Source organism: Gigantopelta aegis, chromosome 15 (genome assembly GCF_016097555.1).
Source record: "Gigantopelta aegis isolate Gae_Host chromosome 15, Gae_host_genome, whole genome shotgun sequence".
NCBI classification, from domain to species: Eukaryota; Metazoa; Mollusca; class Gastropoda; order Neomphalida; family Peltospiridae; genus Gigantopelta; species Gigantopelta aegis.
The window spans coordinates 45709622-45737217 of record NC_054713.1 but is presented as its reverse complement, the minus strand read 5'-3'; the positions used below and the strand labels follow the sequence as shown (position 1 = coordinate 45737217).

Genomic DNA, 27596 nt, shown 5'->3' with positions numbered 1-27596 from the left:
GGGGTGCCGCCCTTTCTGTGTCGGTACTAAGTCGCGACGGACAATATTAAGGTGATGGATGAGCGCAGTAGCCGTCAAAACACGCTCTCGGCCCAAACTCGAGTCGATCAGTGAAACGCAGTTTTAATTACGATTTACTCTCACAAATCAGAGAAAAAACACAAGCTGATTTTTCTGCTGAGAACTTCCATTTGTCGGCCGATCACAGCGTCTACATGTAAGTACATCTAGAACTTGTTTCTACCGGACAAAACGTATTTTAAATGGATAAAAAAGTTATATATTAATGTTAACAATGTCTCTCACTTTTATAACTTTTCTACTTTATTTGTTCGTTTGTTCGTTCGTTCGTTTCGTTCGTTCGTTCGTTCATTTATTTATTTATTTTGTTTCATTGTCATTTTTATTTTTGTTTCTTCTTCTTCTTTTTTTTTGTCTCCCTTTTTTTTGGAGGGGGGTCATTTCCTTCTCTTTTTCCCCCTTTTCTCTCATTCCTTCTATTTCTATAGTTTTGATTTTTCTTCTTTTTTTTTTCTTTCTTTTTTTTGTCTCTCTTTTTTGGAGGGGGGTCATTTCCTTCTTTTTCCCCCCTTTTCCCCATTCTTTCTATTTCTATACTTTTGATTTTTGTTTCTTCTTCCATTTCTTTCCTTATCCTTTCTTTCAATCAATCTTATGTACACTATCCGCGATATTGTTCGTGCTGGAGTGTCGTTAACCTGCATTCATTCATTCATTCTGAAGTCAATATTTTAATGTTGACATTACCTCTCACTTTTATCCTTTTCTTCTTTATTTTATTTTATTTGTTAGTTTGTTTATTTATCAGCTTTCATTCATTTTTCTTTTTACTTCTTTCTTGTCTTTTTCTCACATTCCTTCTTTTTCTATAGTCTCGATTTTTCTTTCTTCTTCCATTTCTTTCCTTATTGTTTTATTTATTCATTCCTAGGTACACTGTTTGTGATATTGTTTCATTCATTCATTCCTAGGTACACTGTTAGTGATATTGTTTTATTGATTCATTCCTAGGTACACTGTGATATTGTTTTATTGATTCATTCCTAGGTACACTGTTAGTGATATTGTTTCATTCATTCATTCCTAGGTACACTGTTAGTGATATTGTTTTATTGATTCATTCCTAGGTACACTGTGATATTGTTTTATTGATTCATTCCTAGGTACACTGTTTGTGATATTGTTTTATTGATTAATTCCTAGGTACACTGTTTGTGATATTGTTTCATTCATTCATTCCTAGGTACACTGTGATATTGTTTTATTGATTAATTCCTAGGTACACTGTTTGTGATATTGTTTTATTCATTCATTCTTAGGTACACTATTTGTGATATTGTTTCGTACTAGTGAGTCGTTAACATTCACCTATTCTGAAGACGATATACTATGACCCACTAGGGTTCTTCCCGTTCCAACCAGCGCTTCACTATTCCATGGTATGTGTAGTCCTGTCAACGTGTATACACAAGACAACAAAGTGTTGTCCTTATTAATCATTAAAAATAACACGTCAGTTTTTCTGTATCGCAAACAAGTAGTTTTCCTGATGGCAGCTTTTTGTTTCCACACCAGCCGCTGTTGTACTGAACTCAGACGTATTATCGTGTCTACTTTATTTCCACTCGTCTCATTTGTCTTCAACAAAATGTGTTCCAGCCAGTGTACCTCGACTGGTATATCAAATGCCGTGGTATGTGCTATCATATCATATAAAAGATACTAATGACAAAATGCAGTTGGTGTCCTCTATATATTAAAATTAACAAATGTTAGTCATCCAATAGCCGATGATGAATAAATCAATGTGCTCTAGTGGTGTCGTTAAACAAAATAAACGTTTTACTTTTTTCATGGCTGCCATTGTTTCAGCCGCACTGTACACAACTCAGTCATGTCCAGGCACAGCGGAGCAAGTAGACATTGGGCGGGGGGGGGGGGGGGGGGCATGCTGATAGATCGAGGGCTCAAAGCAAAGTTTGTAGGGGTTCGGGGCTTGCTTCCTCGTAAAATTTTCAAAAACTAGATGTCGTGAAATGCAATTTCGTGCATTCTACAAGTAAAATTCATCTCTGCCTTAAGATTTACTGCCAATAATATTTTTTATTCAGAGTTATCTCAATCTAATTAAAATTAGCTCCACTATTACATGTGGATCTAACAGCAGCCCGTTGGAGCTCATGTCAAGCTGACCTTTCATTCGACCAATCAAAACCTTACTTGCAAAATCATTCAAGTGATTTGAAAAGAATTTGAAATCATTCGGGATTATGCCGAGGGTATACGAAATGATTCGGGTGAATTACGAAGTATGCCGGAAACTAATTGCAAAATAAAATTTTATATAAAATTTGTTTCAAGATGAAACACTTCCAAGCTAACTCTCGATGAAGCTGGACGCTGTCGCCTGTGCTCTCGACTTGCCCCCCCCCCCCCCCCCCCCCCCCCCCCCCACCTGGGGGGATTGATTGCAAGCTTTGGATCGCTGCTGGAGTTTCGCGTCGCATACACTGGGTCACGGGCAACCGTGACATTGGTGTACGGCGACTCGGACTCGCAGAAGAGGAAGGGAAGAGGACGGAGGAAGAAGAAACGTGCGCCAGGAGCGGCTCAGGGGGAACAAAACTGGCGGCTCAACAGCCAGCGGCGGTCCCTTCTGCGTCGCCGCCCCCGGCTCGGCCCAAGACGAAAGGACCAGCTCATCCGGACCCGCCGTCAACACCGAGGGATGCTCTCAACGCGCCGATGTGCGAGACGCCCGCAGACGGACCTCCATCTCCCTCTACGCCACCGCCTACACGTAACTGGCCACTGTCCCCAGTCTTGCCAGTTCGGAAGGCGGCGGTCCGGGCAGGAGCCGTTGCGAAGAGGAAGGCCGTCGCTCAGCCGAGCGACCAGCCTGACAAGGCAAGGCCTCCACCTTCACAGGCACCGTCCCCCTCCGACTCGGAAGCCGTCTGGAAAGTTCAGATCGGGAAAATCAGGTCCGGCTTCCTGAAGTTCGTGCAGGGGGACACCTCGGATCCGGCATTACTGATGGGCGGACTAGTGGAACCAGAGCTGAAACAACTGCCTGATGGAAGCGCTTACGAGCTACACACCATCAAGTCTACAGCCGGCAAGACGGGGTTGGTACTAACTCAGCGCCGAGAAGGAATCTACCGACAAGCGGTCCTAGTTAGAGAGATGGATAGCCATACCATCCACAGGATCGTCAAGGCCCTTTTCGGCAACGACTACCGGAGTGTTATAACCATCCTCGCCGACCAGAGATGGAAGCACTTCATCCCCACCTTTGCCGGTTCTCCGCTCATCAGTTCGCCGTAGGCCAACCTCCACACCCTAACGGCCTTAACGAGGCCACTCACGTGGACATATAGATTGGACTTTAAACATTTAGACCTTCGTTCAAAATTTTATGTCGAAATTACTTTTTTTTTATAAATATTATTAAATAGTCCGATCCTCTCTTCTTTCTCTTATTTATTTTTGGACTGTCCTTCTAAAATGCTCCAAATTATATAAATATTCGGCCGAGCAGTCAATTTTGTATATTTTTTTTTTTTTTGGCTTGTAATTTTTTTTTTTTTATTTTTTTTTTTTTAAATTATACTATTAACCTTTTTACTAATTGCTATTTTCAAAATTCTGCCCATTTTCAACACTACCCCCCCCCCCCCCCCCCCCCACACACACACACACATCCCGAGTCAGGCCACCGATCTTATCGGAGGTCGGACTCGGGATGGGCGTGTTCGAAACCCTAGTGGTATATGGGCACGTTAAACTAGTTATCATCATCATCATCATCAAGATGAAAAAAAAACCGTGATGGTATAGCCATATAATCTGTTTATACCAGTATACAATCCAGAGTTTATTACTGCACTTTTCCCCCCTGTTTTTCCAATGTTGAAATAGACCAACAAGTTCGCCTATTGCATAAATATTCTCGCCCGATATTTTTAGAATTTGTATGCTCCCGAATAACGCTATAAAAGGCGAAGTGTAATTGGTCGATATTTAAATTGTTATTTATAGATGAAATGTCACTTGGACATGGGAGTCCACGCAATGCTGTTAGATTTACTGGTAGACTCAGTAGAGCTAATTTTAATCAGATTGGAGTTATCTGCTCCGCAGTGCCTGGTGTCTTATCTCTTTATATTATTTTCACTCTCTCATTTGTCTTCAATCCAGATCTGTTAAGGCACACTCAACAACAGATTTCAACCAATTCTAAAGCTAAAGGTGGCCACAGACGGAGCGACGCTTCCACCCAGCCCCACCCCACCCCATCCCACCTCGACCCCCTTTAAACTACAGGCTTGTTTTTCCTTTCAAACAAATGGCGATAAATATAATATTTTGTTCTATTTCAGATCAACACACCCTCCAGAATGTCCTGTGACAGAAGTGAATATTCGTACGCCGGCGTCCTTGACATCACCGTCAAAACGACAGGCTGCTACGCCGACCCGATTTCGTCTCGAGGAAAAGCTCTGCAGATAATCCGAGCCATTTCGCTCATCTTCATCCCTCTCGTCGGCATGGCAACCTTCGCTGCAATAATGCTCTCCTCTGCCATGACGTCAGACGCCGAAATGGATGACGTCAGAAGACAAATAACACGCGCACAGGACATCGGCGATTTCATCCACGCGCTGCAGCTCGAGCGAGCAGACGTCGTCCTCGCGATTCAGATGAAGAACACTTCGTTCCTGAACGCGTCTTTCGAAAGGACGAATCAAGAGAGCCGGCTGTTACGTCACTGGCCGTACTGCGATCTCGTGACCAGCGACTCCCTCCTCGCACAGCTTGGCGACCACAGATCTCACATGTTCAACTCCAGCGTGTCGAGTTTCACTGAGATCGCCTTCTACAGCAATCTGAGCTCGTGCTTTCTTTCTCATCTCATAGGCGCCATCACGCACATGTCCAGCGGACAGTTCTGGCAGGACATCGTGGCGTACAAGATGCTCATACGAGCCAAAGAAAACATGGGCTTGGTGCTAGCGTTTGGAATAGTATTTTTCGAGAACGGGACCCTGTCTGATGAAGACTACAATCTGCTTCACAAGAATGACGCGCTGGCTTTCGATCACATAGAGACTTACAAACAGTATTCAGACAATTTCTTTCCCGACAACAATTCTGTGCTGGAAGCTGTGAATAAATTTCGACAAGATTATCAGACCAACTGGTTTCCGAACCCATCCAACAGGAAAGGTTCCGAATTCTACGGCGTCATGCACCAGTATCTGGAAATCTTAGCCAACACCAAGCGGACGTTAAAGGAGCGCATTCTGTTCAAAGTGGAGCAACGTGTGGAGAAAGTGAAACTCAATCTGATCATGGCCTCGATGGCCTGTGTCCTAGTCTTCATCCTGGCTCCGGTTCTCTTCAGCCTCACTCACCGACTGACCACCTCGATTCAGAACTACGCGAGAGAGGCGTTTAGAAAATCTCATCTGCTGAAGATCGAAAAACAGCGAGCAGACGACCTACTCTACCAGATGATGCCGAAAAGCGTCGCCCAGCAACTGAAGATGAACAAGGCTGTGAACGCGGAGTACTTCGAGAACGTGACCGTTTACTTCAGCGACATCGTGGGCTTCACGACGTTGTCGGCGTCGTGCTCGCCGCTGCAGGTGGTCGAGTTCCTCAACAAGTTGTACCACTTCTTCGACGGCTGCCTCGACCTGTACGACGTCTACAAGGTGGAAACAATCGGCGACGCCTACATGGTCGTCAGCGGTCTGCCGCAGCGCAACGGCATCAAGCATGTCAGCGAGGTGGCGCTCATGGCCGTCGAGCTGTTGCTAGGGGTGACGGATTTCCAGATTCCTCACCTTCAAGACAGACGTCTACAGTTGAGGATTGGAATACACACAGGTGAGGTTAGATTTTAAAATACATACACGTGAAGTTGGATTTTAAAATACACACAGGTGATGTTAATTTTAAAATAAATACAGGTGAGGTTACAATTTAAAATGCACACACGTGAGGTTAGGTTTTAAAATGCACACAGCTAATGCTAGAATTTAAAATACACACAGGTGAGGTTAGATTTTAAAATACACGTAAGTGAGGTTAGATTTTAAAATACTCAGGTGAGGTTAGATTTTAAAATACAGTTGAGGTTAGAATTTAAAATGCACACACGTGAGATTAGGTTTTAAAATGCACACAGCTGATGCTAGAATTTAAAATACATACAGGTGAGGTTAGATTTTAAAATACACGCAAGTGAGGTTAATTTTAAAATACTCGGGTGAGGTTAGATTTTAAAATACACAGGTGAGGTTAGATTTTAAAATACACGTAAGTGAGGTTAGATTTTAAAATACTCAGGTGAAGTTAGATTTTAAAATACAGTCGAGGTTAGAATTTAAAATGTACACACGTGAGGTTAGGTTTTAAAATGCACACAGCTGATGCTAGAATTTAAAATACACAGGTGAGGTTAGATTTTAAAATACACACAGGTGAGGTTAGATTTTAAAATACACACAAGTGAGGTTAGATTTTTAAATACACACAAGTGAGGTTAGATTTTAAAATACACACGTGAGGTTAGAATTTAAAATACACACAGTTGAAGTTAGATTGTAAAATACACATGTGAGGTTAGATTGTAAAATACACAGGTGATGTTATAATTAAAATACACAGGTGAGACGAGGTTTTAAAATACACAAAGGTGAGGTTAGGTTTTAAAATACACACAGGTGAGGCTACAATTTAAAATATAGATAGGTTAGGTTACAATTTAAAGTACACAGAGGTGAGGCTACAATTTAAGGTACACACAGGTGAGGCTAGAATTTAAAATACACACAGGTGAGATTAGATTTTAAAATACACACAGGTGAGGTTACAATTTAAAATTTACAGAGCTGAGAAGTGAGGTTAGTATTTAAAATACACAAGTGAGGTTAGAATTTAAAATACACAAGTGAGGTTAGAATTTAAAATACACAGGTGAGGTTAGATTTTAAAATACACGTAAGTGAGGTTAGATTTTAAAATACTCAGGTGAGGTTAGATTTTAAAATACAGTTGAGGTTAGAATTTAAAATGCACACACGTGAGGTTAGGTTTTAAAATGCACACAGCTGATGCTAGAATTTAAAATACAGGTGAGGTTAGATTTTAAAATACACGCAAGTGAGGTTAATTTTAAAATACTCAGGTGAGGTTAGATTTTAAAATACACACAGGTGAGGTTAGATTTTAAAATACACACAAGTGAGGTTAGATTTTAAAATACACACAAGTGAGGTTAGAATTTAAAATACACACAGTGGAAGTTAGATTGTAAAATACACATGTGAGGTTAGATTGTAAAATACACAGGTGATGTTATAATTAAAATACACAGGTGAGACGAGGTTTTAAAATACACAAAGGTGAGGTTAGGTTTTAAAATACACACAGGTGAGGCTACAATTTAAAATATAGATAGGTTAGGTTACAATTTAAAGTACACAGAGGTGAGGCTACAATTTAAGGTACACACAGGTGAGGCTAGAATTTAAAATACACACAGGTGAGATTAGATTTTAAAATACACACAGGTGAGGTTACAATTTAAAATTTACAGAGCTGAGAAGTGAGGTTAGTATTTAAAATACACAAGTGAGGTTAGAATTTAAAGTACACACAGGTGAGGTTAGATTTTAAAATGCACAGGTAAGGTTAGAATTTAAAATACAACCAGGTGAGGTTAGAATTTAAAATATACACAGGTGAGGCGAGAATTTAACAAACACACAGCCCTCCAAATAATGGGGAGTTTACAGTTGATACTGTCAAAACATCACTTTGATTCTATCTTGTACAAATATACGATTTAGTTAATAATTTGGTCGTTTAGAATGGAATTGTAATATAAACAAATGAATCTACAAATCTAAACAGAAATGTATGGGAGTCCAGAACTGAATTACACTGAACTGAGACCATTAGAACTGATCTATCTTTATCCGTGGACAGTCAGTTCCACACCAAAAGAGTAACAGTTCATAGACAACAAACTGTCGATGCAGAGCATAGACACGCGCGTTTCCTGACATGAATTACTCATTCTTGTGCAGCTAATCATTTCAAAATCTCCCGTTTGTTACCAGTATGATGGAGATATTGATCACTGTTTTATGTAGAATATCCTAACTGATGAAATGTTGATTCTATAATATTAAAATATTCCACATGTCCGTATGGATTGTTCACCATGGTAACAGAACTTGAACTTGATTGTTTTAATTATTGTTATTACCCACAAATCAATCTGGCCATGTCTTGAGATGTTCATTATAGTCTGGCAATCCCAACGTATGTACATCCCTCTCATAAACGTATTCAGTGAACAAAGTAATCATTTCTCATGTAAAGTACTAGCCTGATGCGCGGTCGGTCTAGGATCGATCCCCGTCGGTGGACCCATTGGGATATTTCTCGTTCCAGCCAGTGCACCACGACTGGTATATCAAATACTGTGGTATGTGTTATCTTGTATGTGGGATGGTGCGTTTAAAAGATCACTTGCTAGTAATGGAAACATGTAGCGGGCTTCCTTTCTATGACTATATTTCAAAATTACCAATATTTCAAAATTACCAAATGTTTGACATCCAACAGCCAATGATTAATAAATGTATGTGCTCTAGTGGTGTCGTTAAACAAAACTAAATTTGTGACTAGGATCAATATGAAAATCGAAACTGGCGGTGAAAGCATGATGTATTGTCCAGTGAGAATCTCCCCAGGAGTGGCAGTCCTCTTTGTGGCAGGTCAAGAAGGATGCATTGTCTAATGAATCTCCTCGGGAGTGGCAATCCTCTTTGTGGCAGGTCAAGAAGGATGCCTTGTCCAGTAAAGAATCTCCTCGGGAGTGGCAATCCTCTTTATGGCAGGTCAAGAAGGATGCATTGTCTAATAAAGAATCTCCTCGGGAGTGGCAATCCTCTTTGTGGCAGGTCAAGAAGGATGCATTGTCCAGTAAAGAATCTCCTCGGGAGTGGCAATCCTCTTTGTGGCAGGTCAAGGATGCATTGTCCAGTAAAGAATATCCTCGGGAGTGGCAATCCTCTTTGTGGCAGGTCAAGAAGGATGCATTGTCTAATAAAGAATCTCCTCGGGAGTGGCAATCCTCTTTGTGGCAGGTCAAGGATGCATTGTCCAGTAAAGAATCTCCTCGGGAGTGGCAATCCTCTTTGTGGCAGGTCAAGAAGGATGCCTTGTCCAGTAAAGAATCTCCTCGGGAGTGGCAATCTTCTTTGTGGCAGGTCAAGAAGGATGCATTGTCCAGTAAAGAATCTCCTCGGGAGTGGCTGTTCTATAGACGAGGCACTAGACAGATTCAAAATGTAGTGGGTTTCCTTTTAAAACTATATGTTGGGGTTTTTTCTTCGTGTTTTTTTTTTTTTTTAATAATATTTATTGACCCAGATCATATAGCAGTGTCCGGGTTGGGAGCCCCGAATCATTGCTTTACATATATATATATCCATGTTTTAAGCAACAACGAAATATGTTAAAAATAACAAAACTAAAAGAAACTGATTCAGACTCAAGTTCAACGCATGCCTACAGTTGGACGTGGACAGTGATCTTTAACATAAATATGTATTTTTTATGATCCGAGATTTAAACAAGAACAGAGAAAATAGCGAGTAAGAGGGACGAGAATCAGAGAGGAGAAGATTTAGAAGAAGAAGAAGAATACAAGACAGAGATAGATGGCATAAGAAAAAAGAAAGAAGTTGTTTTGAATTATATAAAACCTGAAACCTTGCGATCTCCAAACAAGCCATGCACTAAATCAGTCTTAATATATATTGCTACAAGTATCTGTATACACTATATTTTCATAATAACAATATATATATATATATTAATTGCATCTATATTAGTCATTAAAGAGGTTGAGCCATGCGGCCCATTCTTTATTAAATTTTTCACAATGGCAATTTTTAATATAGAATATATCTTGCTATTTCAGGGTTGTTGTTTTTTTTGTTTGTTGTTTTTTTTGGGGGGGGGGCAATATATTTGTAATGGCAGTGATTTCTAAACATTTTTTCTGTATTTTTTGTACAATAAATATAGTATTTTATATTAATAATAAGCCAATTAAGAAAGTTGTCTTTTTCATTATTTATGAAACCAAACATGATATTATTTTTATTAACAGTCATTATATTCCCTATTTCAGTTAATATCCAGGCTTGTACTGCATGCCATAAAGTTGTTGGTCTCATTGCACTCTACGAATAAATGTGATATGGTTTCAGGATAATTACTACATAAATTGCACATATTCGAATCGACGTAACGAATCATATGTAAAAATTTATTAATAGCTAAAAGTATTTGAAATAATCTATATTGGAACCATAATAAAGTTGAATCATTCACGCATTGAAAAGTTATATGTCAAAATTACCAAATGTATGGCATCCAGTAGCTGATGATTACTAAATCAATGTGATCTAGTGGTGTCTTTAAACAAGACAAACTTTAAACAAACGTTATTATCTGGACAGATTCATGGAATCAATCGCTATTTTCACAAATGCCCATTTGACTTTGTACCGTGCAGAAATACGTTCTTGATCGCGGACACCCGTTTTGTTGTTCCTGGATCAAAGGGACGAGATTTACCTCAGTCAGTTGAGTGCTCGCTTGAGGTGCTTGCGTCGCAGGATCGAACCACCTCGGTGGATCGATTCAGCTGAATGGGGGTTTTTTTCTCGTTTTAACCTGTGCACCACAACTGGTGAAAGGCCGTGGTATGTGCTTTCCTGTCTGTGGAAAAAAAGCACATAAAATATCCCTTGCTGTATTATGAAAAATGTAGCTGGTTTCCTCTGATGACTGTATTTCAAATGTTTGACATCCAATTGTCGGTAATTAATTAATCAATGTGCTCCAGTGGTGTGGTTAAACAAAATAAACTTTGTTTCTCCCACACACACACCAAATGTCCATTGGACCTTCCACTGTACAGAGATACGGTGTTGATCGTTGATCGCGGATAACGGTTCTGTTGTTCCTGGATCTGTTTACAAAAACATGTTTGTCCTATACTGACATGCACGTAAAATGTGTCCCCTACCATCAATTCCACTTAGCGCCAGGGTTATTAATACTCGTTAATTACACTGTGACCACTTCCTAGTGCTCCTTCATTTACCTGTGTTCCATTAACAGGTGTGAGCTCAGTGTAAACTAATTAGCGACACATATTAATAGAGCGAAATGTGTCATATATCTCGATAATAAAGAGAGTTTGATATACTTCGCAAGGGATGCGAAGAGATGAGGTCGACCATTATTGACTTGCAATGCCGGTCAATGAAGAATAATGTAATATTTAATGGACTGGTGGAGAACAACAATGAAAACACAGAGGATGTGTTGAGAGACTTCGTATATCAGGAGCTCAGAATTGACCAGGACATAGAGTTCGGCAACGTTCATCGGTTTGGGCGAAGACGCAACGGTAATAAACGTCCTATTGTAGCGCGTTTCATTTTCTTCAAACAACTGACATTGGTTAAGAGTAAGGCATACATGCTTAAGGACAAATCATACAGCATTAATGAACAGTTTCCAGGAGTAATCGAGGAGAAACGCAAACAGCTATACCCGGTGGGCAAACGGTTTCGTCAAGCTGGTCGCAAGACCAAATTGGTTAGGGACAAACTGTTCGTGGATGGGAAACTGCACAACTCAAATTCACCACATAATGGTCCACGTCTACACTGAGATGCACCACGAGACCAGGTCGTTATTGATTCACGCCAGGGACAATCCAGCGAACGGAGAACAAGGCCGACTCCAAAACGAGCACGTGTGAACTCGTCTGTTTCAAGTGATCAGCATACCCCATCTGCACCGTGTGAATCCAGTAACCGGACAACATTGGGGGGGGGGGGGGGGGGGGGGGGTAACAATAATTTCAGATCTCTTGTAAATAAACTAAAAGAAGGTGATTTTTTACATGTAATTTGTAAACATGACATTATATGCTTATATGAATGTTGGACTGGCTCTAATGACTCTAGAGATATATCCCTACCTAACTACGTCACATATTGTATACCACGAGTGCACGGTAAAGGCGGAGGCATTGTCATAATTTTTTTATATATATGAGAATGTCTCAAAGACTATTGTAGTTGTATTCAAACAGTATGCGACAGTGTTGTTATTTTAAAGATTGAAAGGAATGTTGAAAAAGATGTCTATATATTTGTAAATTACATACCCTCCATTAATAGTGCATACTACGATAACAACGACATTGGTGTGTTTACAATTATTGAAGAATACATAGCACAATATAAGGACTTGGGAGACATTATAGCCATTGGTGACTTTAATAGTCGTGTGAGCATCGAGTTTGATTGTATTGTACACGATAGATTAGCTACAAGTTCCTTACATTTATTGCCAAACGTTATCACATATGTAGCAGATATTGATTTTACTCGGCGTGATAGCGAAGATAAAAATGTAAACTAGTTTGAAGGAACATTATTATCGCGTTGTACGTCAAGTGACTTGCAAATCGTTAATGGTAGGCCTACCAGAAACAAAGATTCTAGTATTACATTCTATAATGCTAATGGTTCTAGTCTTATAGACTATGTCCTAGTACACGAATCCTGTTATGATTCAATAGAGCACTGGTATATTCAATTGTTTTTCTCACCACGCACCCATGTGTTTTACATACCAGCATAAAATGGAATGATGAGTACAATGATGAGATTGTTGATAAGCTTGTTGAATATATAGATAACTTGATAAATATATGTACTGTTAATTGTAATAACCAGAAAACTGTTAATACATGTGTAGATACATTCACACATGAACTCAATGAACTTATTTTGCCTCATTGTACTGATAAAACTCGTAAAATAAAATTGAGTGGAAAAGGAAAAATTCCCTGTTATGTTAAAGTAGAAGATAAATCTTGGTTTAATGATATACGTAAAGAACGATACGCTCAATATAGAAAGGCAATTAAAGGCATACTGTGACGGATTTAAGGACCTTATTTCTCTAAAAATAGATAATTAATATAAATCACATTAATTGTTGGAAACCAAATCTAGCTATCGGATCACCTTAATTGAACCATGATGGAGAGAAATCCAAGTCAACCCTCTCGGCAATTTTAGTTTTTGAATTATGGACCATTGCCATAATTCAATAAATTTTACAAAATATCATTAATAAATGGAGTATGGTGTTTATTGAACATGGTTGAATAAAGTACATTTAGGGACAAATCAAATTATTTTTGTTCAGGTAATACTTTGTTAGACCATTAAATAGGTCAGTGGTCTGTGACAATATGCCTTTAAAGTGTTTAATCGAAATAAAACAAGAGGAAATCGTATGGGTCTTGTTAGTTCGAAAAATGTTTACAAACGTAGACTAAAAAAACCCAGTACACGTCTCAACAAGGTAACGAGCTGAATTATTTGCGGAATCCCAAAATCATTTTACAAACAGTTTAATAAACGTAAAAATAATCAGAAGTCAGTAATGACGATTTTTATAATCACTTTCTAAATCTGGCTCTAAACGAACCAACAAGTAAAAGTGAAGAAGATAACTTTTTAACCAATTATGATCCTCTTTATATTGATGACTCAGTGGGTAGCTTATTAGATAATGACATCACCGAGAGTGAAATATCACATGCTATTAATAAGTTAAAGAAATACAAAGCATGTGGCTATGATAGTCTTTTAAACGAATATTTTATTAATTGTATGAATGTTTTGATGCCATGTTTGTTGATATTGTTTAATACTGTTTTTAAATCGGTTCATTTCCTTCATAGTTGGTGGATTGGATGTATAGTGCCTGTTTTTGAAAAGGGAAATTCCAACAATACGGATAATTATAGAGGTATTACTCTAGTTAGCTGCCTAGGTAAATTGTTCGCCAATATACTAAATGCTTTGCTGACTACAAAAAGCATTTGACTTTGTAGACAAAATTTATGGCATGAATTAATTAACCAAGTTGTAAGTGCGGAAATGCTTGCTATAATAAGGTCGCTATATCAAAATATTAAATGTGGTATAAAATATAATAATGTCATTTCTGATTTCTTTGTATGCAAAAATGGTTTATTTCAAGGAGAAGTGTTGTCGCCAATATTATTTTTCATGTATATCAATGACTGTGAGGTGCAGCTAATATCAGACAACTGTCCTTATATCGATATACAAATGTTAAACATATTCCTGATAAAGTACGCTGATGACACGGTTCTGTTACCAGGTTACAATTTTTTTTTATTAATTCTCTGATTAATTATACCCAAAACTGGGATTTAACTGTCAATACAAATAAAACTAAAGTTGTTGTTTTTAGAAACGAAAGTACATTACGAGATAATGAGAAGTGGTACTTTAATGGGTGTGAACTAGAGGCTGTAAATGAATTTATTTATCTTGGAAATGTTTTATTTAAGGACGCACTGTACACATTTTATTTACGGTTATATGGCGTCGGGCATTTTTATTGGCGTTTTATTTTTCTATAATGGTAAATTTGCACGTACACAGAAACGATTTGCAGAGCAAGGACGCAAGGCATTATGTTCAATATTGAATGTATGCAGGAACAATTTCTTCAATATCGAAACAATGCTTGCTGTTTTTGATACATATATTAATTCTATCCTTAGTTATGGTGCTGAAGTTTGGGTCTTTCACTCGGGTCATGATGTTGAAAAAGTACATATACAATTTTGTAAAAAGAATTATTGGGTGTAAGAAAAGGAACGTGTAACGAATTTGTTTATCGCGAACTGGGACGGTTTCCACTTCAAGTAACAAGAAAAATTATAATTTTTAAATATTTTTTAAAATTACGTAACACTACAAATTGTATTCTAAGAAGTATGTATATATGACGAAATGGCACAATATAACGATAATTGGTCAATGAACATTAGGCAGGAACTGTATGTCGTATAATCGTATGTTGACGAGAGTATCTACATGATAATCAAAGAAAGGATATTAGATACTTTTAAGCAATTATGTTACAGCAAAACAATGACAACGCCTAAAGGACTTTTATATCAACATTTATTAAATGAATTTAGATTACAAATATATTTAAGGTTGCCAATGGAAACGCGTTGTATAAAATAAATATGTAAGATCAGAATATGCGCTCATAAATTAAATGTAGAATCTGGAAGATATCGAAACATTGAACGATCAGAAAGAATGTGTTTATCGTTTTATACAGTTATTAACCACAGGTAACAATAAGGAATTGAATAACCTTGGAAAATATTTAGTGCAAGCTAATACAATTAGAGATCGGTTAATGCAGGATGATAGTTAATGTAATAAATGTAACTTATATCACTTCATTTGTCCATGATTATATATAAACCACACCCACCATTGTTTTGCACGTGTGTATTTTATATAACTATGTTGTATTATTTATGTTATGTATTCAGCTGATGAGTTGTAAAACTCAAAGCAAATAAAGAACTTGAACTTTAACTTGAAATAGCGCTTCTTTGTATAAATGTTTTACTTTCGTTAGGCCAAGATAAACCAAAGTGGTTCACTGCAACCCTATCCACCATATTGGCAGATTCACTGTCATGTGGTTCATTTGTAGCACCCCACCCCCACCCCCCTATAAAAAATACTGGTTACGTCTAGTAGCGTAGCGAATGGGGCCACGGGGGTCATGCCCCCCTCTCCCCATCACACTTTTTTTACTGTATTAAATTTTATAAAATCATACATACACACACGCACGCACGCACGCACGCACGCACACACACACACACACACATACACACACACATTCACACACACCATTCACACACACCTATTCACGAAACGGTTGGGTTGCACTGAACCATATATTCCTTCAGACTAGCCTTAGATCCACCAGGGAACACATAATTAATATACATAATTGATAATCGACAATTGATTGTGATAAATGCAAATGAAGAATCGATCCACAAAGATGACAAATTTATTAGAAACTGTAAGAGAAATACACACACACACACACACACACATATATATATATATATATATACATGTGTGTGTGTGTGTGTGTGTGTGTGTGTGTCTATATATATATATATATATACGTGTGTGTGTGTGTGTGTGTCTGTCTATATATATATATATATATATATATATATATATATATATATATATATATACATGTGTGTGTGTGTGTGTGTGTCTGTCTATATATATTTTTATATATATATATATATATATACATGTGTGTGTGTGTGTGTGTGTGTGTGTCTGCATATATATATATATATATATATATATATATATATACATGCGTGTGTGTGTGTGTGTGTGTGTGTATGTGTATGCGTCTGTGTGTGTGTATATATATATATACATGTATATCTATCTATATATGAAGAGTTCAGGAGCAAAACGCGATATAAACCATTTCTTCCTAGTTTGTAGTTAAAGCAATTATTGTATGTCAGTAAGGGCTAATCATAGGCCCGCTGATTTGCTGCAAAACTTGATTGATCCTTATGAAATTGTATTGGGTAAATCCCATGTTCTTTTTAATCAAAACGCGATATACGCCAATTAAAAAACCCATTTTTACTGAAAATGAAGAATGGATATATCGCGTTTTGCGCCTGAACTCTTCATATATATCTATATCTATATATCTATATATGTATATATATATATATCTATATATGTATATCTATATATATATCTATATATATATATATATATATATATATATATATATATATATATATATATATATATATATATATATATATATATATATATATATATGTATATATATATATGTATATATATATATATATATATATATATATATATATATATATATATATATATATATATATATATATATATATATATATATTATACTATACTATACACACACATGTATATGTATGAAAGTTAAATAGTAACTGGATCTATTTACGGGAAAGGCACGGAATGTAACTCAATGGTAAAGCCCTCGCCTGATGCGCGGTCTGTCTATGATCGATCCCCGACGGTGGGCCTATTGCGTGGCCGTGGTATGTCCTATCATGTACGTGGGATGGTGCCTTGCTACTAATTGAAACATGTAGTGGGTTTCCTTTCTAAAATTACCAAATGTTTGAGATCCAATAGCCGATGATTAATAAATCAATGAGCTCTAGTGGTATCGTTAAATAAAACAAAATTGTTTTTATTATTTAGGGAAAACGTTTTGATGTTTATTGTTAAAGTAGGCCTAGGTGTTTGAGCTTGATAAGTTTTCATTATGTTGACCTGATCTAGTATACGACCTGAGGTTTAGTGTGCAGGCTTTCTGTCAGAGGGTAAAACGGGTAATGGCGCCATAACCCAAATTATTTTGCAGATTATGTTTTTTTTAAGTTAACCTTTTAACAAAATTAATTACTCTTATCATTACTGTATGATTTTCTTAACCCTACTCCTAAACGCAACCCATTTTCTTTCTGGGGGAGGCCCCCTATACACCTTATTGACTTTGGTTGCATTCAGTTCCCTAGCGCCATACCCTAAAATGTATTTCTTGCAGAAACACTGGTGTGTTATAGCAACAGTAACAAAAATAAATTTTGTATTTAATGACGCGCTTTACACATTTCAATTACTGTAACATATGGTTAAGGACCACAAAGAGAGAAACTAAAATTAGTGTGGGTTTTGGGGAGGGATCGACCCTGTAACCTTTAGCACCTGAAGCTCACTTTCTAGCACTAAATTACGCACCACTGTGGAATGTAAAAGCATTTTGATAAAAGCATTTTGGCAAAAACATAAATTAACAGAGAAGAGAGACAAAAGGAACTCTGAATGATTAGTGCATATATTGTAATTGATGTGCTCACTGGTGGCACCCCATCCATCTAAACAATCGAAAATAGCTCAGTGAATCTGTTTTAGATCAATGTCTTAATCCGTGTGTATAAATCTGGCAAATTAGCGATCGTCTGCAGGCAGGGCCGGATTTAGACCTTGGGAGGCCCGGGGCACTTCAGGTTCGGGGGCCCCTCAATATAGAAATTAAATTTTATGACAAATAAAAAAAATGAACTAATTTTATAATTGTTACATTTTTTTTATAAAGGAAGTCCTTAATCTGGGGGGCAATTGCCTCCTTTGCCCCGTTATAAATCCGGCACTGTCTGCAGGCTGGTCGCAGTGCAGGAGTCTGGCGTTGACAGGGTTAACAGAAGTAAGTAATAGATGGCATGTCTCAACGAGCGTCTCACAAAAAGTAATCCCTTCCCCCCCCCCCCCCCCCCCCCGAAGCCATGTGAAATATCTTTAGACCTTTTTTCCTCCTTTATTTTTGGAAAAGGTTATTTTTGTCAGTAATTTGACAGAATAATTAACAACATGCGCATTTAGAGAAAATATTATAACATCACTTACCAATACAATGAGTCAATGGCGTGTCTTGGTGATATCAAATATTATAACATCGCTTACCAATACAGTGAGTCAATGGCGTGTCTTGGTGATATCAAATATTATAACATCGCTTACCAATACAGTGAGTCAATGGCGTGTCTTGGAGATATCAAATATTATAACATCTCTTACCAATACAATGAGTCAATGGCGTGTCTTGGAGATATCAAATATTATAACATCGCTTACCAATACAATGAGTCAATGGCGTGTCTTGGAGATATCAAATATTATAACATCGCTTACCAATACAATGAGTCAATGGCGTGTCTTGGAGATATCAAATATTATAACATCGCTTACCAATACAATGAGTCAATGGCGTGTCTTGGAGATATCAAATATTGTAACATCGCTTACCAATACAATGAGTCAATGGCGTGTCTTGGTGATATCAAATATTGTAACATCGCTTACCAATACAGTGAGTCAATGGCCTGTCTTGGTGATATCCGTGAATTATAGAACACTGAACGTCTAGCTAACGTTGTGACAACTTCAACAGCTTCGACGTAGTTAATATTATATTATAAATGCATATTAACAATTTAATAAATTTTCTTGCACACGTTAAATATTCTTATAGACGTCAAATAGCGATACCGTTCATATATATCTGAATTCAGAAAAAAATGTACGTAAAGCAACTTTCACGTCTATAATCATATTCAAACGTCATCGTATTGTTGGCGTAATAGTTATGTTTCCGGCAATGTCCGGAATATACGGAAACTATCGAAGTGCCATTCAAAATTGTTTATATATATATTAATTTACACAGGAATAACCCGACACGCTATAAGCTATAGATTTGGTGGACAATCTACTAAAAAATAATAATAATAATTTTTTTTTTTAGCGGCAACGATTTTCGATCTCCTCGTTCATTTATTTTAATTTATTTTATTAGCAATTCTTACAATAAAATTATTGTTTTAAATTTCACAATTGTGCGAAACTGGTATCCGTAAACCTGCAGTGGCGGCTCCAAAAAATCCATTTGGGGGGGGGGGGGACAGTGACATGAGGTGGAATGTCAAGGGAACTTTGGGGGAGGTTTGGATAGGGATGGCCCGCCCCCCCCCCCCCCCCCCCCCTTAGATTCGCCTCTGACCTGAATAACAAAATCTTTAACATATTTTGTACCGGTATTAAATCACCTTTCATAAACTATCACGCAAAAACCATGGTATCTTGGATATCCGTATTACATACAGTTTCAGGGGATCGACTGGTTACCTAATGGTCATGCAGGTGATGCAAAAAGATCTCCTGGAGCCAAAATCTGTGATCTTTAATCACCTATAGGTGCCTTATTTCGAGGCCTGCTTCCGGGAATCACTTTGATCCAATTGTTTTAAATCACGTGTCAATATGTTGCCTATATATCGTAAGCAAACATACTAATCTTTCAAAACTATATGTAGCTCCCTATTTTACCTTTTGGCGCCCAATTTCTTTCACAAAATTGCGCACCCTTTCTCTTTGGCTTAATCCTAATCCTTTCCAAATTCCATAGCACCATACCACCCTCCGCCTGTTACCGGCCCCGGTCGGATTATTGGTGCTCCCAGGCTGTCCCCCCTCCACCCCACCCCATCCCTTTCTTGTCCTGGACGGAGGAGCCGGCCGAGGCCGGCACCTGTGCCCAGGACAGGCGTGCGCTACAACAGCTTCTTCTGAATGTGCACACGTTAAACACTCTGATCTGACCTGACCTGACATAAACATCCATGCACTACAACAGCTTGTTCTGAATGTACACGTAAAACCCTATGACATAATATCCACGACCGGCCTCGGTGGTGTCGTGGTTAAGCCATCGGACTTCAGGCTGGTAGGTACTGGGTTCGCAGCCCGGTACCGGCTCTCCCACCCAGAGCGAGTAGGTGTAAGACCACTACACCCTCTTCTCTCTCTAACCAACTAACCACTATATGTACTTCACTGTCCTGGACAGACAGCCCAGATAGCCCAGAACATTAATAGGATATAAGCACTGAAATAAGTTAAAATGAATGAAATATCCATACTGAGTTGGTTACTAACATTAAGAGAAGGCAATTAATGTACAAAATTAATATTCTAAGCATTGAAATGCAAGTTAATTGTATTTGTCATTAAAAACATTATTGATCGGAGACATTTATTCATTTAATACTTTTATTAAAATGTATTTTAGTAGTAGTTCAAGTTCAAGTTCTTTATTTGTTTTGACCTTTACAACTCATCAGCTGAATACATAACATAAATAATACAACATAGTTATACAAAATACACACGTGCAAAACAATGGTGGGTGTGGTTTATATATAATCATGAATACATAACATAAATAATACAACATAGTTATACAAAATACACACGTGCTAAACAATGGTGGGTGTGGTTTATATATAATCATGGACAAATGAAGTGATATAGACTACATTTATTACATTAACTATTATCCTGCATTAATCGATCTCTAATTGTATTCGCTTGCACTAAATATTCGCCTAGGTTATTCAATTCCTTATTGTTACCGGTGATTAATAACTATATAAAACGATACACACTTGGCCGCTTATAATAATACTTTTTTATATATATATATATTATTTACAACGATTTAGTAGTAGTAGTAGTAGTAGTAGTAGTAGTAGTAGTAGTTTTTTTTTTTTTTTTTTATTATTTTTTTTTTTTTTTTTTTTTTACATATCTGCGCGTTGTAAATTGCCTCCCTACATTTAGGATTTTCTAGGGGAAATGTGCACTTTTAAAAGTGCACCTACTTTTGCCTAAGTATACTAACATGCAATACACCCTGTCAAGAAACACCGATGATATTACACAAACACACAGAGAACATTAAAGGTACATTACACACACAATTTACTCTTTTAAAAAAACTACCTTTCTTTCTTTCTTTCGGCGAAACACGTTTAAATATGACGTGTGTGTTATTGCAGGCTCCGTGGTAGCCGGCGTGGTGGGCACCAAGATGCCGAGGTATTGTCTGTTCGGCGACACCGTCAACACCGCGTCCAGGATGGAGTCCAACGGCTTACGTAAGTTTAAACTTTTTGTTTAACGACACCACTAGAGCCGGGGCTAGCTCTGGGTGAGAACATTTAGCCATTTTATCTATTAAACCAAAAACATATTAGCAGAAACATCGATATATTCTGTAAAAAAAAAATTTTTAAATGTCAGAATTGGTGAATTTGGCGAGTGCCAGCCCCGAAACACATTGCTTTAGTAATCATCGGCTATTGGATATCAAACATTTGTTAATTCTGACATATAGTCTTAAAGAGGAAACCCCTAGATTTTTTTTTTTTTTTTAGTAGTAGCAAAGGATCTTTTATATGCACCATCCCACAGAAAGGACAGCAAATACCACGGCCTTTGATATACCAGCCTTTGATATACCAGCCTTTGATATACCAGCCGTGGTGCACTAGCTAGAACGAGAAATCGCCCAATGGGTCCACCGATGGAGATCGATTCTGGCATTTTTTTTAAAAGATGACATATCGTCTTTCTAGAAATGAACATGTATATTGTAATAAAATACACTGTGTCGTAATTCCATAACTTTAGAATATAGCTTTCCCATAATTTAACATAATCTGTTAAAGACTTTATCTCTATTTTTATAAAATTCAGAATACAATAACTTAACATAATTTATGAACATAAAAGTCAAATAATTTAGCGCTTTCTTGTAGCTCTTTAATAGTGTTGTATATCAGTATCTTAATGTAGCTCTTCGGTTTTATGCTTCAATATATTAATTTATGTTGAACACATATTACCTCTCCCTTTACACCAACTTCCCAACTTCATGTACATAAGTATACCGACTTCCAAAAGAAACTTTACAAGGTTTGAACTTGTATTATAGAAAACCAACAAACGGTATGGTGTGATATGCAAGTATCATGAAGTTCAACATCTAAACGTCACAATGCAATTCATGGTAGATGCAAAGTGTTTGTTAGGTGGTTTCTAAATTGGTTCTTTTCGGTTAGGAACAATATTTATCAAATTATTCAAATTTTATATATGTGTAAAGTTTCTTTTGAACACAGTATAATTAAATCAGCTTTCCAGTTTCACGTTTATGTGATTTCGGTTAGCTATTCACGTTCACGTATAAGCTATACTTATTAGTTATTCACGCTTATGTGCAAGTTATATGTTAGCTATTCTCTTTGATGTGTCAGCTACTTCTGTTAGCTATTCAAGTTTATGTATACTAGTAATTTCTTTTACCTACCTCGTTTAATATATAAAGGCGTCGCCACACTATACGAGTACCTCGTATCAGAATAGGCCATTGCATAGCAACAGATGAACTCGTAATGTTGTCTTGTCACAATCAGCTGTTCTCGTACAAGGCAGTTGCATTGTGTAGCGTCGCCTTAAAGGGACAGACCCTAGTTTCAACCCGTGAAAATTAGCACTACGTTTAGTTATTCTATAAACCTGTAACACATTTGGATAAAGTTACAATTGAGTGAAACATGAGTCTGTGACTTTAAAATTGTGAAATACCTTCTAAAAATAGACTAAATTCGACTGTTACTTCTCAGACGCACGTGCGTTTTTAAAAATATGAGAAATGCATTTTGTGATATTAAAAACACCAGGATGACCAAAAACACTTCGAATGAACGAAAATTAATAATCTAAACCATAAAATCCAGTAAAGTATGATTTCAGTTATCAAAAAACGGCTCCAATAGTAAAAAGAATACGCGTTAGTGTTTAAAAACTAGAGTATGTCCCTTTAAGTAATTTGTTTAGTATACTTCTTTATGTATATGCTAACCCTTATCTTAACATAGAAGTAGACAAAAAAAACAATTAGCTCACCAATTCAGTGTATAGATTTATTTCAATATGCATGTTGAACTCTTTTCGTCAGTTTCATGTGCATGTGTAATTTCTTTCAGCCTTTTTTTAGTTTCATTAACAAATACAAATTGTCTTTTTTCATACGTTATTACAAAACAAATACCAAGTCTTGTTGCTTCATTTTCTTCTTTCTTTTTCAGCTCAAACGATCCACATAAGTAAAGAAACGAAGTGTTACTTGGACGATATTGGCGGATTTACAACAAAATCAAGAGGTTTTATTAATGTTAAGGTGAGTGTTTAAAGCTACAGATTTTATTGATGTTAAAGCTAATGGTGAAATCTAGACGTTCCATTAATGTCAAGGCGAGTCGTGTTGTATTCAATCGACACTCGATAGCCGATGTATTTTTCGTGCTGGGGTGTCGTTAAATATCTATTCCATTCTATTCTGTTGTATTCAAGAGCAGATAATTGTAACAACCCATAGAACGGCCCATGTAATGTTTGGGTGTGTTTGCTGGATGATGAAGGTTTAATATAAACACATCAAACTATTTTAAGAATATTGTCAAATTATAGTTAATTTTCATACTTCATTGGTTGTTGCTCAACTTTTGGTGGTGAGTAGCATAGCTGGTATACACAGCTAACATATAGCCGATATTAATTTAAACCTGAATGACATACAACAATTATCATGTATATAGTTTGTATCTCTGCAATAGACAGAGTCCAAATGATGTTTTGACAAGGCTGTGACATGCCTTCACGAATTACCGACAGATGCTTCGCCAGGTCCGTAGAAACGGAACTTGGAGTGAGGGTGTCTCTAGCTGAGGTGGCAGTCTTCAGTTGGAGGGGGTGGGGGTGGGTGGAGTGGGGGGCACATGCCATTATTTACTTTTTATTGTATAGAGAAGAGAAAAAAAAAAAGAGTAAATTTTAGTCTTCAAATGGGGTGGTGGGACTGCCCCCACCCCCACACACACATACAATCACAAGACGGCACTATGGACATTTTGACAGTTGTGATGTTATACACTCACGAATCAGTCAAAACTTCGATCAGCAAAACGTCCGATAGACTGGTTTATGCGCTTCACGTTAATCGAATCACTTATAGGTAACCAATCAAATAATTCGCGAACGTCATCGAAACGTTTGCTGGCTGAACTGAAAACTCATTTCTTTAATATATGTTAGTACAATATTTTGACAGACTTGTGCAATAACACCAAGGAATATTTTGTTGCGCTATATATAGTTATACTGCTATGCCAGCCTCTCCTTAAATGTGCTGTTGGGGCAGGGGGTCGCTAAATATGATTACTTACCTGTAATTATTTTTTCTTTAATTTGCTGGGGAAGGGAGAGATGGAAACTTTCGTTTTAAGTGTGCTGGGGTGCATCGCTAAATAAACATTCCTTACCTTTAATCATATTTCCTTGATTTGCAGGGCAAGGGAGAGATGGAAACGTTTGTTTTAAGTGGTACAACTCGTCCAGTCCCGCGCAGCAGACGCCAAAGTGGGCTGGTTCTTCCTGACGTTGCCAAGGACAACCCAGTTATGATCGACGTGTCTTCGTTAGGTTACCAAGGAGAAGACAATCGGATATTTGAGCAGTCAGAATAGTTTTGTTTGGAATAAAATACTGGAATACTTGTTCGTTACTCACTGACTGAATTTAAGACATGATATTCCAAAACAGATCACGTGGGAGATATGGGGGGGGGGGGGGGGGGGGGGGGGGGGGGGGGCGGGGCAACTTAATAATACACGGTCTTCTTACAAAATCTGAGTGGACGCAACCCACTGCTAAAGTGGTCGGTCTGCGATCGATCCCCGTCGGTGGACCCAGTACACCACAACTGGTGCATCAGAGACTGGTATGTGCTATTCTGTCTGTGCTTTACTCTGGCAGAAACCCTGCCACGGCAAACACGATATTACATATATTTATTGTATTCCTTTTGATAAACATTGGATTTTGTGGGAGACTTCGTTATTCGGGGGGAGGGTAGGGGTACAAAGCCAGCAGCATCCACCCAGATCAACACCTGCTATCCAACGGTTTCTTGCACGAAGTGGGGCCGAGTCAGTAGAGCGCACGACAGGTGCCAGGGCTGTAGGATCGAATCTCTCGGTCGACTCGTGGCTCATTCTCTTACTGGATCCCCCCACCGCAACCAGTTCCCCCTTACTGGTATATCAGACTGTGGGATGTGCTATCTTGTACTATGGAAAAATGCATATAAAAGATTCTTTGCTGCTAATAAAAAATTAATAAAGCACATTTCCTTAGATGATTAATGATTGAATATGCTCTAGAGGTATCATTAAACAAAACAAACCTTTTTTTTTCATTAAAATGGTGAATTTGTTTTTTTACATCTAGCGAACCACAGAAACAAACATTAAGAAACCCGCTGGTGCCATTCAATGGGCTACTCTTTTTCCAATTAGCAGCGAGGAATATTTTATATGCACCATCCCAGACAGGATAGCAAATACTACGGCCTTGCTTACGCAAGTTCTTGAGGACTGGCAGGAAGGATAAATGACTAAATAAACTCGCGTCGGATCCTAGACAGACAACGTATCAAGCTTTACCACTGGGCTACGTTTTGCACCTTGTTCAACTGGAGCAGTTTAAAAATGTGGTTTTTCTTTTTACTGATTCCACTACAGCACTACATTTATTAATCATCAGCTATTGGAGGTCGAACATGTGGTCATTCTGGCGTAGTCTCAGGAAACTTGCAACCTTTTTCCATTAGTAGCAATGGATCTTTTATATGCAGTTTCCCACAGACAGGACGGCACATATCACGGCCTTTGATATCCCAGTTGTGGCGCATCAGGACTAGCTCTGATTGAGCAGTACATTTCACCAAATTATCTATTAAGCGTAAAAAATTGCAGGAACCCAGCTATTTTCTACAAAAAAACTAATTACATTAAAAGATTTCACCAAACTAAAATGGGGAAAACACCAATCAGAGAATGGGGAAAACCCAATCAGAGGATGTGTGAAACCCAATCAGAGAATGGGAAAAACCCATCAGAGGATGGGGAAAACCCAATCAGAGAATGGGAAAACCCCAATCAGAGGATGGGGAAAACCCAATCAGAGATGGGGAAAATCCAATCAGAGGATGGGGAAAACCCAGAGGATGGGGAAAACCCAATCAGAGAATGGGAAAACCCGAATCAGAGGATGGGGAAAACCCAATCAGAGGATGGGGAAAATCCAATCAGAGGATGGGGAAAACCCAGAGGATGGGGAAAACTCAATCAGAGGATGGGGAAAACCCAGAGGATGGGGAAAACTCAATCAGAGGATGGGGAAAACCCAGAGGATGGGGAAAACTCAATCAGAGAATGGGAAAACCCCAATCAGAGGATGGGGAAAACCCAATCAGAGAATGGGAAAACCCCAATCAGAGGATGGGGAAAACCCAATCAGAGATGGGGAAAATCCAATCAGAGGATGGGGAAAACCCAGAGGATGGGGAAAACCCAATCAGAGAATGGGAAAACCCGAATCAGAGGATGGGGAAAACCCAATCAGAGGATGGGGAAAATCCAATCAGAGGATGGGGAAAACCCAGAGGATGGGGAAAACTCAATCAGAGGATGGGGAAAACCCAGAGGATGGGGAAAAGCCAGAGGATGGGGAAAAGCCAGAGGATGGGGAAAACTCAATCAGAGAATGGGAAAACCCCAATCAGAGGATGGGGAAAACTCAATCAGAGAATGGGAAAACCCCAATAAGAGGATGGGGAAAACCCAATCAGAGGATGGGGAAAATCCAATCAGAGGATGGGGAAAACCCAGAGGCTGGGGAAAACTCAATCAGAGGATGGGTTTTGATCCTAACGAATAAAACACCTCCGATGAATGCTCTACCAAATGACCTAAATGTTACCCGGTTTTAAAAGTTATTTACAATATCCCATTATGCATACCGACCAACACTAAATATAATACACACAAGTATGAATGCTTCCATACCCCCAGAAGAAAATGCTAATATATCAAATGAATAAACTGTCTTATGTTTTACTTATTTCAATTTAATTTCACTTTTTTTTTTCCATGAACAACTGCTCTGCATGTTAACAAGTTTGGCATTGCTAAAAAAGAAACTTTTGACAATTTATCGAGCTTGCCGCACATTTCAAAT

General features: G+C 37.9%; 1 protein-coding gene across 3 annotated transcripts; it reads left to right on the top strand.

Moving 5' to 3' along the window:
• On the top strand, positions 1 to 25072 carry LOC121390423 (receptor-type guanylate cyclase gcy-12-like). Of its 3 annotated transcripts, XM_041522232.1 has the most exons (5): positions 31 to 217; positions 4404 to 5916; positions 21512 to 21610; positions 23606 to 23697; positions 24866 to 25072. In XM_041522232.1, the coding sequence occupies exons 2-5, from the start codon at positions 4422 to 4424 to the stop codon at positions 25040 to 25042; spliced, it is 1863 nt and encodes a 620-aa protein (XP_041378166.1). In that variant the 5' UTR covers positions 31 to 217; positions 4404 to 4421; the 3' UTR covers positions 25043 to 25072. The 3 variants fall into 3 exon arrangements, 2 of the variants coding, with proteins under 2 accessions (XP_041378166.1, XP_041378167.1); XR_005960210.1 differs by lacking the exon at positions 24866 to 25072 and having other exon boundaries at positions 1 to 217; positions 4404 to 5921; XM_041522233.1 differs by lacking the exon at positions 31 to 217 and having other exon boundaries at positions 4029 to 5916.
• The last annotated feature ends 2524 nt before the right edge of the window (positions 25073 to 27596 follow it).

Bases quoted from the DNA above. Each gene is read 5' to 3' on its own strand.
- LOC121390423 (XM_041522232.1), top strand. From the start codon at position 4,422: ATGTCCTGTGACAGAAGTGAATATTCGTACGCCGGCGTCCTTGACATC. The intron at 5,917-21,511 runs GTGAGGTTAGAT...GTGTTATTGCAG, and splicing joins GAGGATTGGAATACACACAG to GCTCCGTGGTAGCCGGCGTG. The intron at 23,698-24,865 runs GTGAGTGTTTAA...CTTGATTTGCAG, and splicing joins GAGGTTTTATTAATGTTAAG to GGCAAGGGAGAGATGGAAAC.